Source organism: Ornithorhynchus anatinus, chromosome 11 (genome assembly GCF_004115215.2).
Source record: "Ornithorhynchus anatinus isolate Pmale09 chromosome 11, mOrnAna1.pri.v4, whole genome shotgun sequence".
In the NCBI taxonomy this organism is placed as follows: domain Eukaryota; kingdom Metazoa; phylum Chordata; class Mammalia; order Monotremata; family Ornithorhynchidae; genus Ornithorhynchus; species Ornithorhynchus anatinus.
Genome location: NC_041738.1, coordinates 30,233,314 through 30,256,797, shown reverse-complemented (window position 1 = coordinate 30,256,797; position 23,484 = coordinate 30,233,314). Strand labels below are relative to the sequence as shown.

Here is a 23,484-nt window from a genome sequence, read left to right as displayed (position 1 = left end):
CCAACAGAACCAAGAATCACATGCCTCCTACCATCTTAAAACATTTTAACAAACCTTTAAAAGTTTTTAATCACATAAATTTGAACTCAAAAACATCTAAATTATAGTCCTGATAATGCATTATAAAGGCTTAACCAAATATACCATATGGCTTGGAATTCACCTGATCAAAATAAAGCAGTGTTTTACCTGTGAAAGAGTGTTTTTTCATATAATGCATACAACTTAAGTTTCTCCACTTTTTTAACAGGTACTTTATTAGTGGATTCCTTAAAGTATTCATTCATTTCTGCACTAAGATGTGCATACAGATCCTCATATTTATCTATGATTCTACCAAAGTAGTTTGTTGCATTCACAATGTAAAATGGAATTATCTGAAAGTGTAGAAAAACATGTGTGATAAGAAATAAGAAATCACATATAAAGTCATGAAGCAGTATGGCCTAATGGATAAAGCATGGGCCTGGCAGTCAGAAGAACCTTCGAATCCTGGCTCTACCATCTGTCTGCTGTGTGACCTCAGGCAAGTCACTTAATTTCCCTATGCCTCAGTTACCTCATCTATAAAATGGGGATTAATACAGTGAGCCCTACTTGGGACATGGGCTGTGTCCAACCTGATTAGCTTAAATATACTTAAGTTCTTAGTACAGTGCCTGGCACACAATGCAGCATGGTTTAGTGGAAAGAGTACAGGCTTGGGAGGCTCTAATCCTGGCTCTGCTCCTATTCAGCTGTGTGACTTTGGGCAAGTCACAACTTCTCTGTGCCTCAGTTACCTCATCTGTAAAATGGGGATTAAGACTGTGAGCCCCACATGAGACAATCTGATTATCTTGTATCTACCCCAGCATTTAGAATAGTGCTTGGCACATAAATACCACTATTATTATTAAATATCAAAAAAGAGTGTGTATATATATAAACACATATAAATACCCAGTTTTCCTAAAATGTAGGGGTTATATTCTTGCAAAACTCAAAACAGTAGTACTTAGGGTGTCTGACTTCATACTCATGTGCATAAGCCATTTCTTGCAACATTGTGGAATTCCACATCCAAAAAGGCTTACATTATCAAACAAACATTCCCTAATTTCCGATCAATGTTTTAGGTGAAACATGCATTGGAAAACCCACAACACTTTGGTGGAACGGGTGTATATAAATGCACGCGTACACACAGAGATAATGTTTCTATAGAAAATATAATTTTGGCTCAAATCTGAGTTAAATCTACTATGGGAGGGGAAAACACTAAGTGGTGAAACTATTAGTCTAGTCCTTTAGCTGCTTCCACCTGATTAGGCATTATATTTCAGCCTTTCCCTCCTGCTAGCCACATTGGGTGGTTCCTGAGGTTCCTGGAGTCTACTTATGATGGCAGAAGGCAGAGGGGTAATGAAAGCAGAGAGTCACTAACATCTCCGGGCATCAGTGGCTAACAATTGGACACACCCTGAGCCACTTAGGAGGCACCTACTAGGCATCTTCAAAGGCTTTCTATGCTGAAATGTAATAAAAAAAAACCCAGTTAATATTGGTTTTTGGATTTGCTATATAAAGTGTACCCTTAAATTGAATATATCTCGGGTTAATGACTCCATGAAACTGTTATACAAATATTCTATGGTTTATGGAAAGCTCTGAATTGTACACTTCAACTGCAAGTTCCATCAAATAACTACCCCATTTAGTATCAAATAAAAATCTTTGCTAAAAGGCCAAAATACCATCCATCACCTGCATAAAAGAAACTTCCTAATTACTCACCCCAACCTCTCTACTGTATTGCTTCATCCTATCTATAATTTATTGTTTGTCACCTGTGCTTGATTATAAGGTCCTTGAGGGCCGGGATTATGTCTTCTAACTCTACTGTACTCTTCCAAGTGCTTATTACAGTGCTCTGCAAGAAGTGCAAACTCAAATTCTACTGATTGATTGAATTAACTACATAAAAATACAGGAGCATTACTAGCTTCTATTGCGAATTGCTAAAAATAACTAACAAATGAAAGGATTTAACACTTACAGTTATGTATCCATCATTTGGAGTTTTTTCAGAAAAAATATTTGGTATATCTACTTCTGTATTAATACGATGTCTATCAGGACACATCCTTTTATTTCTGTAAAATTAAAGTTAGCGCAAAAGAATCTTTAAAACCAGGGAAAAAAATCAGTTAAAAAAATACTGTTGGGACCTTTAATCTTGAAATGAAATCTGGAAAATTTTAACTCTACAAATCATTAAAGGTAAATCAAAAGCCCTACGAAGAAATGAGGCATATAAATGCACTGGGATTAAACTGCATAATAACCAGTTAGTTCCAATCACCTGCGTGACATTTTTCTGCTTCTACCCTTGAGCTGTGGAGTGCAGATGTCTGAAATTCAGGCAATAGGTCAACTCTGACAACTTCGAATTCACCCTTACTTGCTAGCAGCACCATGGCCTAGTGGATAGAGCATGGGCCTGGGAGTCAGAAGGTCACAGGCTCCAATCCCGGCTCTGCCACTTGTCTGCTGTGTGACCTTGGGCAAGTGACTTCACTTCTCTGGGCTTCAGTTACCTCATCTGTAAAATGGGGATTGAGGCTGTAAGCCCAACATGGGACAGGGACTGTGTCCAACGCCATTTGCTTGTATTCACTCCAGCGCTTCGTAGAGTGCCTGGCACATATGAATCACTTAACAAATACAACAATTATTATTATTACTACTTACTGCCCTTTTCTTTTCACAACATTATTCTCCCTCAATCCCTCCCATGCCCAACAACCCCCAACAAATGTTCCACACCTTTAATTCCCTCCTGAAACCCCTGAATACCCTGAAAGTACTATCTCCCTCTTCTCATTCGTTCATTCAATAGTATTTATTGAGCGCTTACTATGTGCAGAGCACTGTACTAAGCGCTTGGAATGAACAAGTCGGCAACAGATAGAGTCTCATCTCCAAGGATACCGCCAGCTAATAACTGAGGTATCTGTGAAGCGCTTACTTTGTCCCAAGAACTTTATTCGGCATGGGGACAAATACAATACAATTAGAACCGTGACAATTCCTGTCATTCATTCATAGTATTCATTGAGCGCTTACTATGTGCAGAGCACTGTACTAAGCGCTTGGAATGAACAAGTCGGCAACAGATAGAGACAGTCCCTGCCGTTTGACGGGCTTACAGTCTAATCGGGGAAGACGGACAGACAAGAACAATGGCAATAAATAGAGTCGAGGGGAAGAACATCTCGTAAAAACAATGGCAACTAAATAGAATCAAGGCGATGTACATTTCATTAACAAAATAAATAGGGTAATGAAAATATATACAGTTGAGCAGTCGAGTACGGTGCTGAGGGGATGGGAAGGGAGAGGGGGAGGAGCAGAGGGAAATGGGGGGGAAAGAGGGTTAAGCTGCGGAGAGGTGAAGGGGGGGTGGTAGAGGGAGTAGAGGGAGAAGGGGAGCTCAGTCTGGGAAGGCCTCTTGGGGGAGGTGAGTTTTAAGTAGGGTTTTGAAGAGGGGAAGAGAATCAGTTGGGCGGAGGTGAGGAGGGAGGGCGTTCCAGGACCGCGGGAGGACATTGCCCAGGGATCGACGGCGGGATAGGCGAGACCGAGGGACGGTGAGGAGGTGGGCGGCAGAGGAGCGGAGCGTGCGGGGTGGGCGGTAGAAAGAGAGAAGGGAGGAGAGGTAGGAAGGGGCAAGGTGATGGAGAGCCTTGAAGCCTAGAGTGAGGAGTTTTTGTTTGGAGCGGAGGTTGACAGGCTACCACTGGAGGTGTTTAAGAAGGGGAGTGACATGCCCAGATCGTTTCTGCAGGAAGATGAGCCGGGCAGCGGAGTGAAGAATAGACTGGAGCGGGGCGAGAGAGGAGGAAGGGAGATCAGAGAGAAGGCTGACACAGTAGTCTAGCCGGGATATAACGAGAGCCCGTAGCAGTAAGGTAGCCGTTTGGGTGGAGAGGAAAGGGCGGATCTTGGCGATATTGTAAAGGTGAAAGCGGCAGGTCTTGGTAACGGATAGGATGCGTGGGGTGAACGAGAGAGACGAGTCAAGGATGACACCGAGATCACGGGCCTGAGAGACGGGAAGGATGGTGTGTCCCACACAGTACCCACAGTCTAAGAAGAGGGCGAACAAGTAATGAATCCCCATTTTACAAATGAGGAAGCAAGCACAGAATTTAAGTGATTTGCCCAAGATTATACGGCAAGTTAGTTGTGGAGCCAAGATTAAACCCCAGGTCTCCCGACTCCCTGGTCAGTGAATTTTCCACTGGGCCAAGTTGCTTCTCAATGGCCAATGTTGAAACTATCAGGTGCAGTCTACCCGAGGTTCTTCTCCATCCCCCACATCTACTCTCCCATCATTTCGGTCTGCCTCTTGAGGATATCATTCACTTGTTTTTGAAATCTACCCCCTTCACCTGTGCCTCTGAAACCATCTTCATCTTCTAAAAGCAATTCTGCTATGTGTAAATTCCTCCCTGATCACTTCTTCAAAAATTCATCCTCTGATGACTCATTCCCCACTGCTTTCAAACATGCCTGCCTCACACATTTAGTAACAAAAATTTCTGGATTTGACAGCATTCTCCAACTACTGTCTGATCTCCCTTCTCCCATTAGAATCTGAACTCCTTAGAATGGGTTGTACATACTATTTCTACTTCCTCTCCAACTTCCTTCTTGATTCTCTACAATCTGGTTTCCAGTCCCTCCTCAGTCTCTTTCAATGGTTCTTCCTCTGCTTCTCACCCTCTACCGGTGAGGTGGCCCTCAAGGCTCTCTAGTTCCCTTTTACTTTACATTCCCTTTTTGGGGAGCTCATTCATTCCCATGGCTTCATTCGCCACTTCTATGTGGATGACTCCCAAATTTACCTGCCTCTGCAGCCTCACACTGACCATCACCTTGGTCCAAGCACTTGCCATATTCTGACTTGATTATAGCTTATTATACAAATTTGTATTATATACAAATATAATGTAAGTTAAGTGCTAATTACAGTGTTCTGCGCCCAGTAAGGACTCAGTAAATACAACTGATCTATTCTATGACCTACCTGATTACTTAACACTTGCAAATATATATGCTCACTTTCCCTTCTTCCTCCTACCTGTGGATTATTTTAGTGTCGGCTTCCTCTACTAGATTTTAAGCTTCTTGAGGGCAGGGATCATGTCTGAGTCTATTTTACCCTTCAAAGTGCTTAATTCAGACAGTAAGTGCTCAATAAAGAGTACTTACTCATTAGAAGACATCATGTCCTCTCTGGACTTTTTAAGCTCACCACAGAGAATTTGATTTAGTGACAAGAGCCTGTGGGAACTGGGAGTCAGGAGGCCCAGGTTCTAGTTCCAGCATTGCCAAAGGATCATTCAGTGGTAATTATTGAGCGCTTGCTGTGTCCAGAGCACGATACAAAGCACTTGAAAAGCACGATACAGCAATAAGGTTTAACAGTTCACAGCTTAATCTTGGACAAGTCACTTGAACACACTGGGCCCAGTTTCCTCATCTGTAAAACTGTGACCAGATACCTGCTCTCTGAGGTCTATGAGGGGCTGGGAATGTGTGCCTGCTCTGCTTACCCTGCATCTACCCCAGTACTTAGCACAGTTCTTAGCACATAAATGGATGGAGGTATGAATATGACTAGATACTGAGACTCCATGGCTGCAGAGAACCATCAATTATAGTGTGAGGCCACTCACTCTTTCATCCCTGTCAAAAGAGGGACATGGCACACAAAAAGCCATGTGGCCTAGTGGATAGAGTATGACCCTGGGAGGCAGAAAGACCTAGGTTCTAATACTGCCTCTGTCACTTTTCTGCTCTGTGTAAAGTCACTTCCCTGTGCCTCAGTTTCCTCATCTGTAAACTGTGAGCCCTATGTGGGACATGGACTGTGTCCAACCTGATTAGCTTGTATTTATCCCAGAGATTAATTCAGTGCCTAGTACACAGTAAGTGCTGAACAAATGCCATAAAAAAAGAAAAACACAGAAAAAAAAATCCAAACAAGCAAGTAGGTGAGCAGGGATGCAGCACACTCTGAAATGCACATGTGATTTTTGTCCACATAAATCTCCTACAAGCAGAATCAGTACTGCAACCCAAATCTTGATTCCCAGAGCTTTCAATACAAACCTCTAATACTAATATTCATGCATTTGGAAACAGATAGAAAATCCCTCCCCAACAACGGGCTCAGGGTCTAAAAGGGGGAGACAGATAGCAAAACCAAAAATATGTAGTAATAATAATAATGATACAAGGAATAGTACTCATAAACCTGAAGAATAGAAGCTGGAGCAGGAAGCACTACAAAGCAAAAGAAGCCCCAGCCTATATTCACAATGTCTTCAAATAGTAATGACCACAACAGCAATGAGAGACATGCTCAAGGATATCGACCTTTGCTAAACCCGACTTTCCGAAGCAGAAAACGTGACACTTATAGAGACTATGCTTATTACTAATGTAATATGACCTTACTTGCAAAAACCAAAATCCTTAAGGTACTGACAGAGAGGTCTTCCAACTTTCATATCTTCTTTAGCTTCCAGGACACCAGCAGTAAAATTACACAGTTCAGGTGGAATACTGGCATCTGTTCGTTCCAAATAACGCAGTATACCAACTGCATGGCAGGCACTTTTTTCAGTCAGCAGTAAAATAGACTTTGCCTTTGAGACACCTTGCTCTACAGAAGCACCCTTAAATTTAAAGGAAGAAAGGGAAGAAGTGGAAGAGGTTTATTCATTTTTATTCTAGTTGTAAATCTTAATTAAGGTTCTGGAGTTGTCATAATGCTTACGAATGTTAGTGTTCAAAGTAAACATATTTTAGAATTAACCAAACCTGCCTGTTCTATTAAATTTTGAAAATTATCTGACATGCAGTACAAACGGTCACCATAAATTCTTGGAGAATTAGGAAAATTAAAATGGATCACACAAGTTGCATCAGTAATAGCCAAGGAAGGAATGCAGTCATCTGTTAAAACTGAAAAGAAAGAATGAAAAATATTATCAAAGGTGACAAAAATAATATGACATTGTTTTCCTAAATGTTCAAACTTATACATCCCTGAAGAATGTTCTTTCCTGAACTATATTTACACTAGAAAATGTATCTTACCCACTTTCAAATCCATTTTTTAAAATGCAAACATCAATAATCAATTGCTAACTGCAAACTTCTTTCCCCAAATGATTATTTCCCTGCTACAAGCACATGTTTATCCACAGAGTCTGCTACTTCTACAATACCTTAAAATGTTCCATTTTCACAGATATATTTGAATATCGATTGTGAAAGAAGTTTCCTTTCCTCAAAATAAAACAATTCCTATATCAGTAAAACAAGTTTTAAGATTACTAAGTAATCACTGATGTCACCGTTTAGAAATTCTTTCCTAGAGGACTAATGAACTTTAGTAATGAGATTCTTGGGAAGAAATATACAAAAATCCTTTAAAAATGCTTGTATATAATTTTCTCTAACCTATGGTTACAAATATGCAGAAATGTAAGCACTTACCTAACACTACATGAGTGCCAGAACTGAATTTCTTTTTCCATTGTTCCAAAACATTTTTGGAGTCAAAACCCATATCTCTGTGGCTTTTGATACAAAATATTGAACTGTTCACCACTGCCTGAAGATGAAACCCAAGGGTTGAAATCAATAAAAAAGATTATATATGGATAAAACCCAGGTGTCAACTGCTAGTTACTAACAAAGAATTTTTGTTCCAATGTGGAATTACTATCCTGAACATAGAGAGGTAGGAAGAGACTCCAGAAAAATTCATGACCACCATCTATTTTTATAAAAATTTCTATTATTTTCCTTTATAGTTCATTGTAAAGTTGAATAAAACAAGACTACGAGATCCACCCTCTGAAGGGAGTGTGGTTCAGTGACCTGGGACTGTAATCTAGGATGTGTTGGTAATAATAATAATGCTACTTTTTTAGGTGCTTACTATGTGTCAGGCACCTTACTAAGCACTGGGGTTGGACACAGATAAAGTCCTTGTCCCCCGAGGAGCTCACAGTCTCAATCCCCATTTTATAGATGAGGTAATTGAGGCACAGAGAAGTAAAGTGACTTGCCTGGGGTCACATAATAGACAAGTGGCAGAGTCGGGATTGAAACCCATGGCCTTCTGATTCCCAGACCCTTGCTCTATCCACTATGCCATGCTACTTTCCTTGGTAATAGTCAATCACTTGTTCAATCGTATTTATTGAGCGCTTTGTACAAAGAACTGTACCAAGCGCTTGAATACACAAGGCTTACAACACATTGGTTCCAAAGACACAAAAGCTGAATTTACATGCCCTGTAAAACATGGGACAATTGGGCCTAATATAGTATTGCTATTTATATATCTGGTGTAAACCAAAGATGGAATCCCTCAGGATGAAGCTTTTCCAACAAGGGTTATCACTAGCTTCAAAGCAAAAGCTTTTTACCACACTGGTTGGACTTTCTCCTCTATAAAGGATTCTTGGAACACGAAATGCTTGGAGAGGAAATTATGCAAGACAGCTGAGCCAGGGAGAGGCTTGGGTTAATAAAAAACCCCTGGTGAATCCTGGCCCTTGACCCCAGCTTTGAAATCCTTGCAGGAAGTGGGACTCTTTTCAATGCCACTGTCTTTTACACCCCCTAGGAAAGGAAAATTTATGAGGTGTTCCGGGCTCATACAGCCGTAGCTATTCACAAAGCTGATGTAAATGCTGACTCTTGGTGCAGCGAGACACACACTGCTCATGTCCCTATAACCTGACAATAGATTGAAAAAAATCTAAACTGCTCCGGCATATTATCTTTTTAATAGTATCAGGTCAACTGACAGGTCAAACTCCTTTTGGCAATTTTCTAATACTCTCAAAATTCCACATGGCTGGGAAGAACAGCCAATTGCCATTTAAACACAAAAATGGAAACTTTGGGAAAATCCAGAGTAAAAGCAAATACAGTGTTTGAGCTTTTGAATCTCAGACTTGATACAATGCAGATTGGTTCTTTCCAGTAGCTACATGTGTCACTGCAAAGCTGTATTTCCCGATTTTTAAAAACCATTTATAAAGGACCTAAGATGCTTTGGCCATTAATGGTTATGTCCCTTCCAGCCATGCTGACCCAAAGGGCACCTGAGTTACCAAGGCAGATGAGGGGAAGGTAAGGAAGATTGACTGCTGGGAAGTCCCCAGCAGTCTAATGAAAGAGCAGATGTGGGGATTCAGTCTCATCAAGGACTCCTTTGGGATTTCTGTCTCCTAATTCTTTGTGTCCAATGGAGGCAGCTGGTCTGGTTTCCAGTCTGGGTCTGGTCAAGGCTATCAAGAGACCCTCCTGGGGGGGAAACGGGCAGGTGGCCCTTTGGATACACCATGGAAGTTTTCGATCTTTGATAAAGCTTACCTTATAAATCAATTCTTCTTCATCTACAGAACTGGTGAATATTAGAGTTTTCTGAGTAACACTTGGGGTAAAATCAAGAAATTGGAGTAAAGGAGAAGTTTTTTCGTATTCTAAACACAGGTGTACTACCTAATAAGGGAAAAGAGAGACAATCAAATTTTAAAATACCCATATTCCTTTCAGTTTTAGTCACTGTAATTGTCCTTTTTGGACTTCTAAATACATATTGAATGGAAAAAGTCACTAAATCCTGTTGGTTCTTTCTTCACAGTATTTATTGGATCTGCCCCAATCTTTCCCCCTAAACAGCTACCGCCCTGTTTCAAACTCTGTCATCTCCTGACTAGACAATTGTACTGGCTTCTTCGGTGGTCCCTCTGCTTTCATTCCCCCCCTCTTCAGTCTATACAATGTACTCTGCGGTTGAGATCATTACCCTAAAATGTCATTCGGCACGACTCTTTCCCTTCCACAAAAATTGCCAATAATTACCTATTTTCCTTTACATTAAGAACTCCTATGGGACAGGGACTGTGTCCAACCTGATTAGCTGTATCCACCCCAACATTTAGTACACGGCCTGGAAAATAGTCAGAGCTTAACAGCTACCATGAAAAAAAGCACCCCCAAAACCTTCTGACGATTGGCTTTAAGTCTCTCCACCAGCTCCTCTCTCCTTACAGTTCCGCTCTTTCCTCCTATTCCTTTCCAGGTTGTGCTCTCCGCTCCTCCCAAGCTCACCTTATCACTGCCCGACTCTTGAATCTCCCACCACTGGCCCTTTAATCCGCCCCTCCTACCATCTGGAATTCTCTCCCCCTTCAAATATGCAAGATCACACCTCTCCCCAACTTCAAATCCCTCCTGCAACCCAGCAGGTATCCCAATTAGATTACTCCTCTCCATGTCTCCTCATCCCTAGAGCTATCTAAGCACTTATTTATAGCCACACAGCATTACATACTGATCTACCTACCATTTAATCACTTGTCCATCTTTTCCTTCGTGTAACTGTTTTTACTTCTAATCTGAAACCATATGTGCCTGTTCAACTCCCCGGCTAGTCTTTAAACTCCTTAAGGCTAGGGATTGTCTCTTGTAATTGAACTCTCACAGGCAATGAGAGGGCACTTTATCAATAGGTCCTTAATAAATATTACTCAGGAGGATGAAAAGTGCGACAGTACCTGTCTAGTCCACAGGATGTAAATTACCTTAGCAACTTTGGAGCCGCAAACCCTATCTAGTTCCCGGTAGACTCCTCAACCTGTCTAGATAGACCAGGGAGGGACAGAGACTGTAAGCCCATTGTAAGCAGGGAATATGTCTGTTTAATGTTATACTGTACACTCCCGAGTACTTATTACAGTGCTCTGCACACAGTAAGTGCTCAATAAAAATGACTGAATGAATGGAAGAATGGTAGCGCACTCTCACAGGGCTCCGGGGCTGGAGGCAAGAAGAGCCTCTGGTTCGAGAGCCCAGTGCGGATGAGAGGAGTGACAGCCTCAATGACAGAGGGTCATTTTGCTTCATCCCTAATCCCTTTATGGCTCCAATGTTCAGAGTGGGCTAGTTTAACTGTCTAGCCTGCCCCAAAATCTGTGTCAATCCCATGGGTGTGGTAACTCCTTTACCCACCCAGAGTTTGAATCTATTCATGCACATGCCCGAAAGGGTAAGTTAATGAATGGTTATTTACTGAATGTCTACTTCAGGCAGAGTATAAGCATTTGGGAGATCACAACACAGCTGAAGGACATGCTCCTTGCCCTCAAGGAGCTTACAGTCCAGCAGGGGGAAGGGACTCTTCCCTTAGCTCTGGAAAGATGCTGACAGAACCATTCTGGGCACAAAGGAGTAAGATAAGCCCTGTGATTTTAAAATGTTCAGAATTTTTAAATCATCTTAAAAAAATCACTACGTTGTAAGCTCTTTGAAGGCAGCAAATGTGACTACCAACTCTGCTGTATTTACTTTCCCAGATGCTTAGAACACAAAGAAGGCACTCAATACATACAATTTATTGAGTGAAAGGAATATTGAGCACTTTGGATTTAAAAATAATTTTCCTAAATCAGCAGGTGTACTAAAGAAACTAGAACTACTACAGATACCCATTTTAGGCTACCATCAAAAAGAGAATACCTCCACATTGAGTTACCTGTTGTACATTTCCATAGAGTGCAGCTTCCTCCAAGGCAGTTATAACAATATAAGGGTCATTCATGAACTCTTTTATTAAAATTTCTAAGTGTTTACTCCAATGAGTTCCAACAGCGACAATCTGATGTGGTGAAGAATCTCTTTCAATACTCATTTTCTTGAAATAGTCTAAGATAGTATGCATCTAGCAAAAAAGTGGCTTGTCAGAATTACCTTGAAGAGGAACTTTTGTATTGTACAAGCATTTAAAAACCAATTAACTAACAACAAAAGAAATAAGAATAAGATCAAGAAATAAGGAAATGAGTAGAAAGTTAGGAAAATGTATTGGGATCAAGTTTTTGAATTTTATGGGAGGCGTGAGATATACTGAATATTCGGAGAACACATCTCTCATAAGAGTTTCCATAATTATAGCATAAAGCTTTTCCTAATGCTTGTAAACCGAGCAGAGAGCATTGTGAAATAAAGATGTTCTCAATGGATTGATGACATTTAATCCCTTCAAAAAACACTCACCCTACTTGGGGTCGAATAGGTGGGAGTGACAAAGAGCTGCCAACCCACTGGAATTCACACTTACTCAAGGTACATTCAGACCCTACCACAATTTGAGGAAAAAAATTCCTTATAAAACTTTCCAATCCCCACCCCTTTTTCCCTTCCTCAATCTTTGGTGCTAGGCTGTTTCAATATTTTAGACACATTGCCCATAATAAAGTTCACATCCCATGCTTCTCACCCAAGGAAATATTGCTGACTGTTGGGATCCTGAAGAGAGGGCAAAGAGTTCATGTCATAAAATTTCTAAAGGAGAAAATAATAATAATAATAGGTTCCATAGCTCTATATCATCACTTTAGATGGTGGCATTATTGGGCACACATATTCTCTGGTTCTTAATTTAATGGAGACCTTTACAGTAAATAATATGCTGAACTTACTTGCTCACTAGCTTCCAAGAATAATGCTTCAACCTCATCAAAAATAAGATGACAGATTCTAAGAAATAATAAGCTATGATATTTAAGGAGTCTTGAAAGGCTGTGTGGTGTTGTGATGATTACTTCACCTGTATTTTAAAACAAAAATAGTAACGGTTTTTATTTTTTCCACAGTAACCATCATTATTTACGAAATCTCACAAGTTTGATTTTTCATTTGCAGATGTTAACTTTCCTATAAGTGGCAGTTAATATTGGAAAAACAATTTTTTTAAAAAGACATATAATTAGATTCATAATAAGCTAGAAGGAAGTCATGGCAAAGGTTCATGAGCTGGTTTTTCAACCTGGGCTTATTTATTCCCACAGTTCAGTTATTAACAAGAGGAATGCGTTTGAGCCTTAGACTCTTCTCCATTAACTTCTTCCTACATCATGTAATTTCCACACCCGGGTTTTTTAAAAAAAGTCTTCATTTACCAACTGGAAGGAGATTAACTTTCACAATTTCTGCTCTAAAATGTATCCTTGTGGGCAGAGAACATGTCTACCTATTCTGTCCTCTCCCAAGCACTCAGGACATACAGTACTTTGCACGCAGTAAGTGCTCAAATACGATTGGCTGAAATTTTGTGCTAAAACCTAGTTTCACTATGCCCTGCCACAAACATGCTAGTTTCTTTGATTTTCCTACTTACATCCCTTTTGAAGCTTCATATTTTTGGCTTCCTCTTTGTAGAGTCCAACTAACACTAACATAGGATGAAGAGGTCTGGTGCCTCTGCTGTACTCTGTTAACAGGTCAAAAACAAGCATTGCCTTCTTCCATCCAGGGCATAAAATGACTGCTAATGGCTGTGAACACAAACACACAAATTCACACAAAAATTCAAAATAAAGGGACTGACAAGTAGAATCAAACTCTCTTAGTTCATAAACTACTCCGTCAGTCAGGACTGGCTGGAAGTTTTGACTCTCAGGTTTTACGGAAACAATTCCAGGCACCCATATGCCACCTTGACATTAGAGAGGAGTCTGGTTTTTCTACAGGCAAGTCAGTTTAAAGTATTTCTAATACTTTGTGAACTAAAATTTATTAATGTAAATGGATTAAGTCATTGCAAGGGATGCGGATTTGCAGTGAATGCAGCCACCAGATGTGAAAAAAGATGATTAATAGGAAATAAATATTCCTGGATTTGAGAGAGAAACTATACGATGCTTTCACAATTTTACAACCGCACTGCTTCCATCCTATTTTAACCCAATTCATATACATGATCAGATTAAGCTTAACACATATTTTATATTCTTTAATAAAGACATCCTCCAAATCATCTATCTCCTCTTGACTGCCCAAATACATACATTTGATTTACAAACCACTAGCCCACTTTAACCACCCTTTACAAAATAAGAGTTTTTCCTATCCTGGGCTGAATTGTTCCTAATGCATCTGGAAGGAAGCCAATAACAGGATCTACTGAAAGGACAGATGAAAGGACAATTCCTTGGCCAGATTTCACTGGTCAAATTTGCCCATCCAAACATCAACTGTTACCATTTCATTATAAAATGAAAATATCCTTTTCCTTACTCCATTCCTAGAGGGTAAAGACTTGTAGCAGTTTCCGATTTGCATAAATGTAAGAATTGGTGGAATATACAATAAAGGATCTTTTCCATGATGAGATATGACTACTGAATCACATCCACGAGCAATTGGTGGCCAGCAGTAAGATTCAGTGTGATTAGGTCCTTGAAACTTATTCCTGCGAAGTGCCTAAAAAAAATAAAAAGACACCAATACAATCTCAAAAAGTTCAGAGACTTAACTAATTTCACTGAATTATGGCACATAAATATCTAGTGGCTGAATAGTAGGATAAAACAAACACATTAAGTAGATAAGTGAGAGGATTTCTAAAGAGATAAGTGCTTTGACAGAAGAAAGCCTAAACTTTCTCATCACAAAATACAGAACAGCCTTAATAGAATTCCCCAGTTGCCAATGCAATGAACATATTTTGAAAGGAATTTTTAAATTCTAAAGGTTATTCTGCAACATCCTTGGGGCTTTTATAAAATATACAGTAATGTTGCATGAAAGAACTATCATATGGAATTACTGAAGCAAGTTCTATATGAAAACTTGCTCTTAGGCAGGAACAATTATGCACTATGGCACTGGCCTGAGGACACAGCCATATGGAAGACATTACAACTTAATTCTAAAATCAGATGATCATCTATTTATTTCAAATGCACTTCAAGTAACTGATTTGTCAGTTATTTTAGATTTGGGCCCTGATGTTAGAAATGAGGCATTTTTCTCTGGGCAGGCCAAGGTACCAGATTGAATTGGATCAACTCCATTCAGGTGAAGAAACAGAGACTGTCCACTGCAAAGAGATTGATACACTGATTCTTGCTACCCTGGTAGGGCTCTAGAAGGAAGCAGTAATTAGGAACAGATCAGGATGTTTTCACAATACTCTCAGTACTGGCAGAATGTGTCGTTTCAATATGTATTTTGGCTTAATTAATGATGGTATTTGTTAGGTGCTTACAATGTGTTAAGCACTGTACTGAGTGCTGGAGTTGATGCAAGACAATCAGGTTGGACATAGTCCCTTCTCCCATATGGAACTCACAGTCTAAGTAGGATGGAGTAGGATTTAATCCCCATTTTACAGAAGAGAAAACAGAGGTACACACAAGTGAAGTGACTAGCCCGAGGTCACATAGCAGAGCTGCTATTTCCACTAGGCCACGCTGCTTCTCAACATGATTAGGGAATTAAGCAATGTGCTTCCTACTGTTTGGGCTTGGCATGCTGCACAGTTGAAGACACTGCTAAGGCTCATGGTGTTTAATGGCAACCCTTGCATTATAAACCTGAGTAGATATTGTAGCACATCAGCTATCAATTTTTAAATACTATTAAAACAGACAACTATACCTAAATTTCTAAGTAGTTGAATGGTATAAGAGATGAAAATTAAACTAGACAACTAGGAACATATAAATTCCCCTCTTCAAAGCTCTGAGAGCTCACCTCCTCCAAGAGGCCTCCCATACTGAGCTCCCTTTTCCTCTACTCCTCCTCCCCTCCTCATCGCCTCACAGCACTTGTGTATATGTGTACATATTTATTACTCTATTTTATTAATGATGTGTATATATCTATAATTCTTTTTATCTATTTTTGATGCTAATGATGCCTGTCTACTTGTTCTGTTTTGTCTGTGTTCCTCTTCTAGACTGTGAGCCCGTTGTTGGGTAGGGATTGTCTCTATCTGTTGCCAAATTGTACTTTCCAAGCACTTAGTATAGTGCTCTGCACACAGTAAGCACTCAATAAAAATGACTGACTGAATGAATAAATTGGAAAATGCAACTAATGCACTTAGAGCTGTCCAGGTTCACTGCAAAAGTGTACAATCCTAGTTTACCATTTAAAGAGTTCTCTATTAAGCTGGGACAAGGCTATATATAACTTAGGAAGGCACACTCTTCCCCCAAATTGATATTATAACTGTATTATAGACATATATATATATATATGTGCACACATAATTACATATATATATAGTGCTCGGAAGAAAAAAATCAAACTAAAAAACTGATTTTTCATTAAGCTTAACTCCTATCACATGCAGGAAAGCTTGTATCTCTTATCCAAGAGCACTTACTGTGCGCAGAGTATTATACTAAGTGACTGGGAGTGTACGTTACAACAGAGTTGGTGAGCGTGCCGTCTTATCAAACCATTGGTTAGGAACAAAGAATGATGCTGAAATATAAACATGAGCAATTTTCTAAAATGCATTTTGTGTTCCAGGCAAATTATAAAGCAATTTGTTTTCTCACACTTTCTTAAAAGAAAAATTAATCTTTAATAAAAAAGCACTGTGGGAAGTTGCACGAAGTCCTGAAAATTTAAAATGGAATTCCCCTACAGAAATTATTATAATTATGCCTCCCAACTGCCATTAAAAAAAATACTCTTTTCCTTCCCTTCTGGACATGGCACACAAGATTTTAACGTAGTTTAGTTTACCTTCTTCAGGTTTCTCGACAGAGGTGCGGTTTCAAATGTTGAACATGGTTCAATTTTGTTGCGGAGAACAGTGAAAGGCTGCTGCATGCTGATATTTGGTTTCTGCAACTGATGAAGTGAATATATTAACTTTTGTCTGCCACTAACAAGGCTACGAATATAGAATAATCATTTTTTAAACTAAATGAAAAAACAATTGGGAATACGAAATAATACAATTTATCACTGCCTATTAGCTTGCAAAATGCACATAGTCAATTAACTAAATCGAGAAAATAATTACCTAGCATATCCTCTTTAAAGTCCTAAATCTTGGAATACCCTTTATTACTGCTGAATGAAACTTAAGAAATGTGTTTGAAGCAACTGTCCATCTGACTGTAGGTGAATTTTTAATAGAGGCTATCAACCAATTACATTGATCGAGTGCTTACTGTGTGCAGAACATTGTACTAAGCACTTAGGGGAGTATAATTAAACAGAGTTCGTACACACATTGCCCTCAAGGAGTTTACAATCTAGAGGGGGAAAACAGACATCAAAACAAAGAAGGTTGAAGGAAGGATCATAAGAGGACAGAGTGCAGAGGTAAATCATGAGGCTTCAATCTAGATCAAGTAATAGTAAGGTGAATTAAAAAGTAATCAACTTCCTCAGGTTATCTGCACCCCAGGGCAGGGAGAATCCCCTTGCCAGAGCAACTCCCAGACACTTCTTACTGCCTCTTGTGTTTGTTCTAGCTTCTGTACAGAGTTCTGACTGGAAAGAAGTACAGCTTTAGGATGGGGATAAGAGGCACCAGAAGCAGCAACCCTGGTTGGCCTAAAAGGGCTTGAGACATGGACTTGGTAGGCAGTCCTTCTTTAGAACTGGACCACTCCACTCCTATGCAGGGCCCAGGACAGTTCCCCTGCTCATTTCACTTTCTGCCCCCTTTCTCTTGTCCCAATTTCCATTTGGATTTTTTTCTAGACCAATGAATTTCAACACTTTTCAAGCTGAAGTCTCCCACAAATCCTGGCATTCCATTCTGCCCTTAGGCTTGTAAACAAAGAAAAGAGAGGGGTATTTCACAGATGAATGAAGAGATACTTATACTTTGCTCTGAGCTCTTGACGTACATAATGAGTGCCATCAGCAAATATAGGATCTGGATTTAAAAACTGCAGCAACCTACAAAGGATGGTATTACATTAAAAATTACAAAAATGAAAGGACATCTCAAGAAACTGTGCTTGTATTTTTCAATTCAATTATTCTAATTCCAATTCTAGCAAAGAGAAGTTATAGTTCAATCAGTAAAGACCATACGTAATGCCATTACTAGGCCGGACCAATGAGCCCTTCAACCCAGAATTCGGTTTTCAGCAGTGGCGACAAGAGACTGTTGGAAAAATAGCAAGATGGGTGCCTCCATAATCACTACCCACAACTACATAAATTAATGTAACACCCATATTCAGTCTGTCACCAAATCCTGTGGGTTCTACCTATACAACATCACCAAAGTACTCAATACGTGGTATTTATTGAGGGTTTAATGTATGCCGAGAACTGAACTAAGTGATTGGTGGTGCACTATATGATAGAGCGGAGGAGACACATTCTGTGCCTATGGTGAACTTTTAGTCTAGAGGACACAGATATTAATATAGATAATTTATATGTACATAATTTAATGTACAGAAGTGATGTGGGGCTGAGGGTGGGGTGAATACCACATATCGCAAGGGTACAGATTCATATTCACCAGAACACCATTTTCTCCACCTCGAAGAATTAATGTCACCTCTCCTCCAAGACGCCTTCCCTGAATAAACCCTCTTTTCCCTATCTCCCTCTCCTTTCTGCATCGTCTGTGCATATGGAGCTGTACCCTTTAAGTACTTGATAGCCACACCATTCATTCATTCATTCAATAGTATTTATTGAGCGCTTACTATGTGCAGAGCACTGTACTAAGCGCTTGGGATGAACAAGTCGGCAACAGATAGAGACAGTCCCTGCCGTTTGACGGGCTTACAGTCTAATCGGGGGAGACGGACAGACAAGAACAATGGCACTAAACAGCGTCAAGGGGAAGAACATCTCGTAAAAACAATGGCAACTAAATAGAATCAAGGCGATGTACAATTCATTAACAAAATAAATAGGGTAACGAAAATATATACAGTTGAGCGGACGGGTACAGTGCTGTGGGGATGGGAAGGGAGAGGTGGAGGAGCAGAGGGAAAAGGGGAAAATGAGGCTTTAGCTGCGGAGAGGTAAAGGGGGGATGGCAGAGGGAGTAGAGGGGGAAGAGGAGCTCAGTCTGGGAAGGCCTCTTGGAGGAGGTGATTTTTAAGTAAGGTTTTGAAGAGGGAAAGAGAATCAGTTTGGCGGAGGTGAGGAGGGAGGGCGTCACCACCGTCCGCCCTAGGCACTTACGTTCATATCTGAAATGTATTTATATTAATGTTTGTCTCCCTCTGCAGACTAAGCTCACTGTAGGCAGGGAACGTGCCTACCAACTCTTATATTGTACTTTCCCAAGTTCTTAGTACGGTGCTCTGCACGCTCAATAAATACCATTGATAGATTGATAACAGCTTTTAAATACCAGCGGAAAAAATGTGGAGATATTTAAATCTTACATGTCCCTGAAAAAAAATGCTGTATTATCAAGAGATAATTATAACGGATGCCCTTAAAAATCTACACTTTGTTAACTTGCTGTAGACTAGTGTTATCTAACCTACGAAGTTACACAGTTTGACCAGCAGGTGGCATCATATTCTTCTACATAATAAAACAATCCCTTAAGTGTTAACTTTTTTCTACTCTAGATGTTAGGTTTCCAACATCTTGACAAACCACTGAGGTTAGTTTTTAACCATTGTTTCTTCTAAAATTAATTTACAAGAGCTTAACTCTTTGTCTCTCATGTCAGTGCAGCTGGATATATGCTAAGAGTCAACAGCATTCAGTATTTTAGAGGATCCAGAAACATGTATCAGAATAGTGGGGCAAGATACAAGGTATTGCTGCCTGTAACAGTAACATGAAACATAGACTTAGGAAACATGAAGATGAGCATTCACTTTGCAAATTTACAAGTTTTAAAGATGGCTCACGGTTTCTATAGTGCAACACTCAAAGAACTGGTTATTGTGAAAGGAAAACACGCTCCATCTCCTCAAATAAGCAGAGTAAATGATCCTGGTATTAAGGAAGGCAAAATATTTGGACTTGAACAACCTTATCCAACCAAAGTGCTAATACTAGGATGGATAAACTGTGACTTGCAAGCCACATGCAGCTCTTCTCCACATGCTGTGTGTCTTACCCTGAAAAACAAGGTTAACATGGGCTTGGGGGATTGTTTTTCACCTTGGTGGCAGCTTGCCTGGGATGGAGATAGGGTGAGGGGCCCAGACCCTCCTCAAGCGCCCTGCTGTTTCTTACTTGCCATGATTCCTCTCCTACCCCTAACCCAGCCACCTGAATGCCTCTTCGCTACTCCAGTTATAAGAACTCTGTTGGGTCTGTGAGTCTCTGCCATATTATATTTTTGGTTCGCAGATCTTCAGGTCTTCGAGGTTTGGTCACCGCTAGTCTATACTACTGTTTTCAGTGAAAATATAGCTCTGAATCACTGTGAACCAATACAATATTTAATGAAAAAAAATTCTTACTTCACACAGCCATTTCTCTCACCACAGCCTCTCTTCTTAGTCCATTTTGATTGGTTTTCATTTAACTTGGGACTTAATACACTATAATTTAAACATTTTAAAAGTTTCATTAAAACGTATTGATACAGAAAATACACAAAAAAACCCTGAAAATGCCCTCCTTTTCTAAAAAAAAAAGAATGTCAAGAACTCAGTATGAAAACATACTTTTACATTGTTTTTAAATCCTAAGCAACAAAATTGTTTTGAGTTATGTACATGAAAATATCTTTCCTGTACTTCTGAAATAGGCTCTTCAATGAACTCTTCCCGGCAAACAATCCCAATAAGGTCAAGGACATACTAATAAAGAGGTAAGGGCTTTATGGAGGTGATTAATAACATAATAGCATTGGAAATGGAAGTACTTCTCCAATGTTAAATTAAGTCCTGCTAGATTGGTAGCTAAAAGTTTTTTTCCTATCACATGAGATCAGCAAAATAGGATCTTTTCTCCAACACAAAAGTATCATTACCTCGGTATTATGTCAAATTACTTGTAATTTCTAGAATGTATTACATTAACCAGGTCAGTCATAGGGAGCCATTTGGAAGTTGAAGTCAATACAAAATATTTAGCCTACTAACAAAAGCCAGCCAGTGAAACTATCTTCTCCCTGAACATTCTTCTCCTTTACTAAAAGTTCAATTTAGGATTCAAAAATATTCTCTTTTACAAGCAACAAAGGAGTGGCTCCTTTCAACAAGAACCTTCAAGAAGATCACGAGACTCTCTAGGAGGCAAAAATGATAACGGTACCAGGGCCTGCAAATAGGATATAAATAGGAAATATTTCAGTACAACATGGGAATAGTATATGGGGCAAATGGATCAAAGCTGGCCTTTTCAGTGTAAATTTTCACCATCAGAAGCATCACCTCTGAATACAAGGGTCATACAATTTATAGACATATTCTCTTTCACCTTTACTCAAAGCTCATCAAGAGAAATAACTAAGAAACTGTCTGGCCTATTCTCAGCAGTGGATTATCCCCAGGTTTCATACGGCAGTGCTGAATGGAGTACCATCTCATACTAGGTATGGAAATCTCTTCCTAAAAGTCTGGCTAAGCTAAAGAGATGTAAAGCCCATCTTCTTGTGCTAGTTTTTGATCAGAGTTGTATTTGGTTTAAAGATGTAATCAGCTTTAAAGTGGCACTCCATAAGATTTTATGATTTAAAAGGTCAAAAAAGGCATCCTTCTTCCAGACATTGTACTGTGTGGTGCACATTAGCCCAAACCTCTTCTGCATTAGTTAGTGGAATGCCTATGCATTTTTTATTTTTTTTTAAATTATCACTATTCCTCCTCTCCCTCCAAAAAAAAAAAAAATTGGTTAATTTATACTGACATGTTTTACATTGTGTGAAATTTAAGAACAGCAGAAAAAAAGATGTGTCCCCCCTTTACAGTTTACTAAATTCTAGGATTTCCTTGAAAAGGTTATGTCAGAAACATTTAGGAAACTGTCTGAGAATTAAAAAATACATGCCTTTCAAGGTTTTTAAATCGTACCAAGCCACTCACTGAATGCTCAATCCTCACAAAGCAAGACCGTGTAAAATAGGTACAACCCAACTTAACAAGTAATCCAAACAACAAAAAAAAATTCACATTATCAATATCCTCTACAAAATTATTTTGTATAAGCAGTGCTGCTAGACTACAACACCTACAATTAATTCCAACAATACTGGATTTTACAGAATTTTTAATCATACCTTGCAGTTTGTTCAACTGAGTCAGCAAGATTAGTCATGTCTCTTTTTGGAAGGTAGCACCCTGAAGTGACAGTCTATGGAACAAAATACATTTTTTTCATATTTCTTTTACATGACACATATCCACTTAAGTGAAGCATGAATGTTCTGAGACAACGACAAATTTTCTTAATAAAATGAAATCCCTTATGTTGCCACAGTGCCAAAACAAATTTAGAAATGCCTTAGAATCACTAAAGTGACCTAATTAACTTTCAAAAAAAAGTATTTTGCCAATGGAAGGTTTCCGCCCAAAGGGATAAAGTAATGACCAAAACTGCCCATCAATTCATTCTTTTTTTAAAATAGTATCTTTTAAGCCCTTACTATGTGCCAGGCACTCTTCTAAGCGCTTGGGTAGATACAAAGTAATCAGGCTGGCACAGTACATCTCCCACTTGGGGCTCACAGACTTAATTCCCATTCTAAAAATGAGGTAACTGAGGCAGAGGGTACTTAGGTGACTTGCCTAAGGTCACACAGCAGATGAGCGGCGGATCCGGGATTAGAACCCAGGTCTTTCTGACTCCCAGGCCTGTGTTCTATCCACAAGGCCACATGCTTCTTCTCTAATTCAAAGGCAACACTCCACTTCTTTGGTCTATCCAATAAAACACGTTCTAAAATAGCAATTACTTTCACAATCTTGAAAAACCTCTACTTCCAAAAAATTAAATTAGGCTTGCCAGAGACAATAGAACAGGCGCCAGTAACATTAAGGCAAAGAGGGCCATCAGACTTACTCGACTGGCACCTAAGAGGGAAAGCTGTTAGCTTTGTCCCCACAGTCCTCTCTGTGTAGCCAGTCCATCCTGTTCCAGGGAACTGGAAAGAGACGGGACATCCCTACCCTCCACTGACAGATTGCAGCCCACAGGCCATCATCCCCACTGGGTTCCGGGCCCAGTTCAGAGACTCAGCTCATCCCCTGTTGTCCAGAGTCTAGAAAGTGCTTTGAGGATTTGGTCCCGGCACAGCTGAAAAGACCTGAATCCCCCAAGGCCAGGGCTGCATAGCCAGCATCACTTCCCATCTCGGAACAGCTTATCACAGTTACCAGCCCAGCTATTAGATTGTGAGCACCTCTTAAGGGCCAGGGACTGGGTCAATTTCCCACCCGTGCTAAATGAATGTTGTTACTACTACAAGCCAGGTAACGATGGAAAACCTCTCTCACTTCCTCCCCACCGATCCTTGGTCCTCCAGTTTCCTTCTTCCCCACCCCTTCAGTGTTTTGCCCCAAATTTGTCTCCACACCCAAAATGATAAATGGATAATTTGTGGTTTACCTACTTTTCTTTTTAAGGGGGAGGTTAAAGTCAGGGAAAGAGAGCAGAAAGAAATGAGAGGGTAAACTTAGAAAGGAGATACTACTGAATTGG

General features: G+C 39.8%; 1 protein-coding gene across 3 annotated transcripts in view; it reads right to left on the bottom strand.

Moving 5' to 3' along the window:
* Positions 1 to 23,484, bottom strand: part of TDRD12 (tudor domain containing 12) — a 58,574-nt gene that overhangs the window by 19,577 nt on the left and 15,513 nt on the right. For all 3 annotated transcript variants that reach the window (XM_007671492.3, XM_007671491.3, XM_007671493.3), the window contains exons 10-23: positions 22,064 to 22,137; positions 20,301 to 20,381; positions 17,748 to 17,799; positions 16,627 to 16,734; positions 14,161 to 14,346; positions 13,262 to 13,418; positions 12,564 to 12,691; positions 11,618 to 11,803; positions 9,454 to 9,582; positions 7,558 to 7,675; positions 6,881 to 7,020; positions 6,511 to 6,731; positions 2,039 to 2,135; positions 190 to 377 (exon numbers count right to left, since the gene is read on the bottom strand). In XM_007671492.3, the coding sequence (XP_007669682.2) occupies positions 190 to 377; positions 2,039 to 2,135; positions 6,511 to 6,731; positions 6,881 to 7,020; positions 7,558 to 7,675; positions 9,454 to 9,582; positions 11,618 to 11,803; positions 12,564 to 12,691; positions 13,262 to 13,418; positions 14,161 to 14,346; positions 16,627 to 16,734; positions 17,748 to 17,799; positions 20,301 to 20,381; positions 22,064 to 22,137 (1,865 nt within the window). The remainder of the gene's footprint in view (positions 1 to 189; positions 378 to 2,038; positions 2,136 to 6,510; positions 6,732 to 6,880; positions 7,021 to 7,557; positions 7,676 to 9,453; positions 9,583 to 11,617; positions 11,804 to 12,563; positions 12,692 to 13,261; positions 13,419 to 14,160; positions 14,347 to 16,626; positions 16,735 to 17,747; positions 17,800 to 20,300; positions 20,382 to 22,063; positions 22,138 to 23,484) is intronic.